This window comes from Halyomorpha halys, unplaced genomic scaffold, assembly GCF_000696795.3.
Source record: "Halyomorpha halys isolate HHAL.00 unplaced genomic scaffold, Hhal_1.1 Scaffold328.1, whole genome shotgun sequence".
Lineage (NCBI taxonomy): Eukaryota > Metazoa > Arthropoda > Insecta > Hemiptera > Pentatomidae > Halyomorpha > Halyomorpha halys.
In genome coordinates, this window is record NW_027112103.1 from 126414 (window position 1) to 132522 (window position 6109).

At 32.2% G+C, this 6109-nt stretch overlaps 1 protein-coding gene across 1 annotated transcript in view; it reads left to right on the forward strand.

Moving 5' to 3' along the window:
- Window positions 1-2822, forward strand: part of LOC106681345 (facilitated trehalose transporter Tret1) — a 6245-nt gene extending 3423 nt beyond the window's left edge. The window contains exons 2-3 of the mRNA XM_014421620.2: window positions 863-1037; window positions 1590-2822. Of these exons, the coding sequence (XP_014277106.1) occupies window positions 863-1037; window positions 1590-2730 (1316 nt within the window). The 3' untranslated portion in view covers window positions 2731-2822. The remainder of the gene's footprint in view (window positions 1-862; window positions 1038-1589) is intronic.
- Window positions 2823-6109: the final 3287 nt, after the last annotated feature.

The following is a 6109-nucleotide window of genomic DNA, read 5'->3' on the forward strand; positions in this document are numbered from 1 at the left end:
AGTTTGTTATATACTTTCTTTTGAATGGATTTATTATTTATTTATCAATTTAAGTGTTAAACTATGAATGCATGATAGTATCGATAATTGACCGTTATGTAACTTCGAATAAAAGGAAGATACTTTTTTGGGAGCCTGTAACAAAGGTTTAGTAAAATTAGAATAAAATATCACGGGCAGTGGATCTGCTCTCCAGAACAATTATTCAGTTTCTCAAAAGGCTCTAATTGGAGAGCTCTTAGCAACCATGTACGAAGGGCTACACTGAAAAGAGCTCAGTTAAATATGAACTATCACTCACGAAATACTAAATACTTATACTTTTAATATACTACGTATTAAATAATAATACGAAAAACTTTATTGGTATAATACAAACAAGAATGTCTACATAACAAGTGCTACTGAGCTAATGACACGTACTCTAATGCTAGCTAGACTAAGTAGGGGAGACATATATATAGTGGTGGGGGATTAGTGCTGATGCTACATTAAATTTGGTGGTGGTCCGGGGATAACTGTTGATTAGCATGTGTGGGATTAATACCATACCAAAGGTTGTGACTATTATTTTGTTTCTTTTAAAATAAATAATATAATGTTGTTTTAAATTATTGACTTGTTAGAAGTATTGTTTTTTAAGCATATAATTTTTTTTTTTTTTTTAAGTTTTTTTTAAAGTTTTTTATTTATGTGTTTTACTTAAAATTGTCCACAGGTTTCAACAGATGAATATTTTGTCTATTGTTAATGTGTTTTTAATTATTTAAATAGATCCATTTTTAGTATAGTTTTTTTTAAAATAAAAAAGTTCTTTTATTTATTCATTCAAATTGATTTATTTTATCTTATGCCCTTCTAGGCCAGCTATCAGTAATGGTAGTGGGTGTGGCCTACTGCTGGTTCGAGCCAATCACTATGAGGCTAGCAGAGGACCCCAACCTCGACCTGAACACAGAGGACGTATCCTGGCTGATCGCCATCTTGGAGTTCGGCTGTTTAATCAGTCCCTTAGTATCAGGCGACTTGACTAACAGGTGAAACAAATGATCTATTTGAGATACATAGTATTGGGTTTAAAGGCCCAGATTTCTTACATGTCTTAAAATAAGGTGATGTATTGTATATTCTTTATTTTCCCACAGTGTACAACGAAATATAAGAAAGACTTAAGTACATTGTGAGTGAGGATGAGACAGAGGGCTGTGTGTGTGGGTTCTGTGTTTCTTTAAAACAAAACAGCAGTCTTTAAAAAGTAATTTAATAAACAGTTTTTGTACAAAAATACTATAACAAAAACTAATAACTATCACTAAAAGGAAAGAGATAACTTTAATTCTATGTTACAATAAGATTAAAAATAAAGAAATTACCATAGTTAGTTGTTTCTAGTCTTAAAATTCACTTAGTACCCTACACGCATCCTCAAAGAATGTATAGATTGGTAGGTTTGTTTTGAGAAAGCCAGCATTTAATTTTTAACTTCTTACTATTTAATATTTGAAGTATACAATTCTGAATTAAGCTATCTTCCAAAAATATCATTATTTAAGATTCTTAGTAATATAACAACATTATTTATTTTATAGGATTGGTCGAAAGTACGTCATCATGAGTATCGGTCCACTCTGCCTGGCCGGGTTTATTTTAATCCTCTGCTCTAAGACGATGCTGTCCCTTGCAATCGTCCGGATCCTCCACGGTCTAGCGACGGGAGTGGCCTTCACCATCACGCCGATCTACACCGCAGAAGTCGCAGAACCCAAGTTACGAGGAAGGCTCTCGGGAACCTTCCAAACAACTTGGTACATGGGGACTCTCTACGCCTTTTCCTTTGGTCCATATCTCAGCTATGATGTGTTTGTTTATGTCTGTGTTCCTCTACCTATCTTATTTACATTAGTCTGGAGGTACATGCCCGAAACTCCTTATTACCTATTAATGACTGAACGACCAGAAGAAGCCAAGAAAGTCCTCCAATATTTTAGGGATGGGGATGACGTCGATAAAGAACTGGAAGACATGCAGAATGCAGTGAAAGAAGAGATGTCAGTTGAGGGATCTTGGAAAATACTGTTCACAGACAAGGTCGAGAGGAAGGCTTTCATAATTGTTCAAATCGTCTCAATTACCAAGTTCATGACTGGAATGCCCGTCATCGTGAACTACGCTTTGGACACGTTTTCCAGGAGTGATACTTTCGTCTCAGCTGAAGAAATGTCAATCATACTAGCTGTCCTCCTAACCCTGATCGCCGTAGTCTCCGCTTTCATGTCCGACTGGATCGGTCGTAAACCATTGCTCCTGGTGTCCTGCTTCGGCTGCTTCGTAGCTCACTTCCTCACCGGTGGGTATTACTACATCCACGAGAAGACATCTCTTGATGGCGCAAACTACACCTGGGCTCTCTACGTCGGCCTTGTGATGTATTGCTTTTTCTCTGACATCGGACTTGGACCGCTGCTGCAAACTCTGCAGTCCGAGATGTTCGGCGCAAGTACTAGAGGAGTTGCAGGTGGTATAACTGAAGCTTTTGCAGCCTTCTTGTGCTTCGTTGTGCTCAAACTCTACACCCCAGTCAATGAGATTTTTGGCGTCTACATGAACTTCTGGTTCTACAGCTTGACCGGTCTCGTTGGTGGACTTCTCTTGTTATGGCTGATGTACGAAACAGCTGGAAAGACAATAGGACAAATGGAGGGTAACCAAATGAAAAAAGCTCTTGCTTGAGAAGAAGTACAAAAAATACTCCTTATAATAATGAATTTTGCTCAACTCGAATTGTAACTAATCCCAAAGACATTAAAGTATTTTTTATATTAGTTTTTGTTTTGTTTTTTTGAAAAATTCCTATTTATTATTCTATTATGCCATACTCAAAATAAAAAAACTTTTAGATTAATTATAAAACTATTATATGTATAATAAACACAATAGCATTTATTAGTAAGTATGATCATCAGACGGTGATCTGGTCCTAGTCTTCAAGAAGTCTCTCCACAGAGAATTTTGTCAACCCTTCTTCTTCTAAAAACACTTCTAAAACCCCTCCTCATTTCGTTATATATGCGTGTTATCCAAGCCATCTTATTCTGCTTATTATTAACCACTAGTTGCGAAACTATCCGATAGACGCTAAGTTTGAGAGCTTCAGAAAATCAATAAAGAATGACACAGAAACTGTTGAAGATTAGATTGATATCTCCCTGGCTATCTTTAAAAAAGATTTTTTAAAAAATACTTGATAAATATTAGTTATGATTAAAGACCGTGCAATTGCATATTTTGTTGTTTGTTAACTCTGAATTTCACCTCGACAGAAACTCTAAACATGGAAATTAACACTAATTTTACTTTATACGTTTTGGGGTTTTCCAAAAAGTTTCACGTTTTAAGTCATGGAAAATAAATTTATATGATACTAATTTTATTTTACAAAAAAAGCCCGTTTTGGGTTTTTTCCAGAATCTTTCACGTTTAGGTTTTTCCCAAAGTCTTTTACGTTTAGGGTTTTTCCAAAATCTTTTACGTTTAGGGTTTTTTTTAAATACATGTAATTAAATCAACACTTATAATTTAAAAAAATAAGACATGAACAAAAAATTACTAATCTCATAACATACTCGTACAATTGATGAAAACTAAACTTAAAATAAAAATATTAACATTGGCTTTTCAGAAGTGTACAAGAGAAATCTACATAGTTATGCTCATAGAATAAACATAAAATAATATAAAGAAATGTATTTTTTTAATGAAAATTATAAAAACGAATAAATAAAAGTCACGATACATGGCACACAAGTATATCCTTAGGGCTGACTTTTATTTTTTATGAACTTCATATTCTCATAAAAACATAAAAGTAATATGTTAAGGACTGTTAAAATTTTACCAGACATTTCAAAATGGCCACCCGTAATCTGGCATTCAATTTTCCATTGATCTATGGCAGGTTTTGGAACGCAATAAATCTGATAAACTCTCTAAAAACAGATTCAGTAACATCTCGATTAAATTTGAAAGTTTTAACCACTTTTTTAATTTTGGTCGATTTAACTGATTTTTTAACTCAAGTTTCTTTTTTTCGGTTTTAAATAAATGTTTCAATGGTAAATAAAAATATATATATTTTCTATCATTTTTGTTGTTGTGGTCTCCTCTTGAGAAATTGTGACATGCCGTATATCGACCAATGTACAGAATTGATTGTTGTTTAAATTGAACATTATGACCTTCAAATTATTGAACTGCCTTCAGTTCAATTATAGACAGTGTTTCAGGGTTAATACGGGTTAACTGCAAATACGAATCAAGGAGCTGAAAAGACGAAAAAGAATCCCTACGAAGTTATGTCCGTCGATTTCATAACATACTTTCTTTATCTACTCTCATCTTAAAGATTCTATTCCTCTTCAATACTGCATCACTTGTTCCACGCCTAATTGAAACTCATCTTACATTGGCGAAACTAAAATCCTACTTAAAGACCAAATAAACCAATACAAATCTTCAGCCTCTTCCCGTAACTTTACTGTTTCTAAACTGTCCGAATATTCCTTATTATTAAACCATTCATTAGATTTCGACAATATTTATATCGAAAATGCTTACGGTCCCTAACTATGTCAAACGAATCCTATCCGAAAGCATTTATACAGAATTAGAGTCTTCCCCTGTTAATTACAAAACCGACAAACAAAACCTATCCCTAGCCTATTTAGTCAATTTATTAAAACAACCATAATATTTTCTTGACAACTCCTTAATATATTACTGACACTCCGCCATTTTCTGCGTCCATACACCTTTCTTGTACAAGTCATTTCCATTTTCTCGCCTTCATCAACACTTATTTAACTCAAATATATATTGCTACAATTTCCTGACCTCCATTTCACACTTAGTACGTAATTTTATTCCTTAATTTTAATTTAATATCATTTCTACTTTCCTATTTCAGATTTAACGTGTTTCTTGACAATTACGATTTCCGGTGCATCTAAATTATATTGTTTCCCAGGCACTCTATATTTATTTTAGCTTATTTTTTTACTCATCTATATACCTTTTTTAAACATTGTATCATATATTTCATTTTTTTTCATACATTTCATTATGTTGATTTATATTGTTTTTCATTATTTTAGACACTACTTAAATATCTTTTTACATTAAGTCCATCCACTCATTATTTACATATCGTTATGTACATATACGTACATATACTATATATGTATCGTTATCGTTATTATATATCGTTACATATAATTACATATACCAGCACCTTTCATATCGTTCATTTCTTTATTTCTTCAACACTTTCTGTTTTTTTAATTTTTCATATTTCTTCATAATTGTTTAATTTATTTTGTATAACTCTTACTTCTATCATATTAAATTTCATCTTCAGTCATTATCAATCTACTATTTCCTACTTCTATTGTTATTAATTATGTACTTTCTGCTTATTTCATTGTTATTTGTATTTCTAAATTTGTTTATTTCCTTTTTCCATTTTCCTTTTTTTTATGTTTATCTGAGTGATGGTTGTTATCTCAGTTTTGTTTTTTAGTCCTAATGAAGACCTGACATTCAGGTCGAAACGTCGGAACAAATAAATAAGATTACAATAGGAATGGCCAATAAATCGAGTTCGGTAAAAAACAAAAACAAAAAAACTCAAATTGTGATTAAACTATTTATATTGAGTCTACTTTGCTCCCCACGTTGCAGGGCCTCATCAATGCTGAAAACATATACAAAGATTTAAATGATATAAAACTAAATGAACAAAGTGAATGAAAAATTAAAAAGAAGGTTATACGATGAAACGTCAAAATAAGAAAAAAAAGGTTATAGACAATTAATTAAAACGGAAATAATAACAGATAAAATTAAGAAATATAAAGTATAGTAAAAACTAAGAGATGGAAAAAGGGAATTAAGACTAAAGGAATATAACGAACAAGACAGAAAAGGTACAGACTTGAAGTCCGAGCTAAAGTGAAATGTTGACAGGATATAGGTAAGTTGTGGGGATTGACCGTTAGAGTACGTAACATTTTGAAATAATTTAAAAGTAAACAGTATAGAAAATTAAAGATAA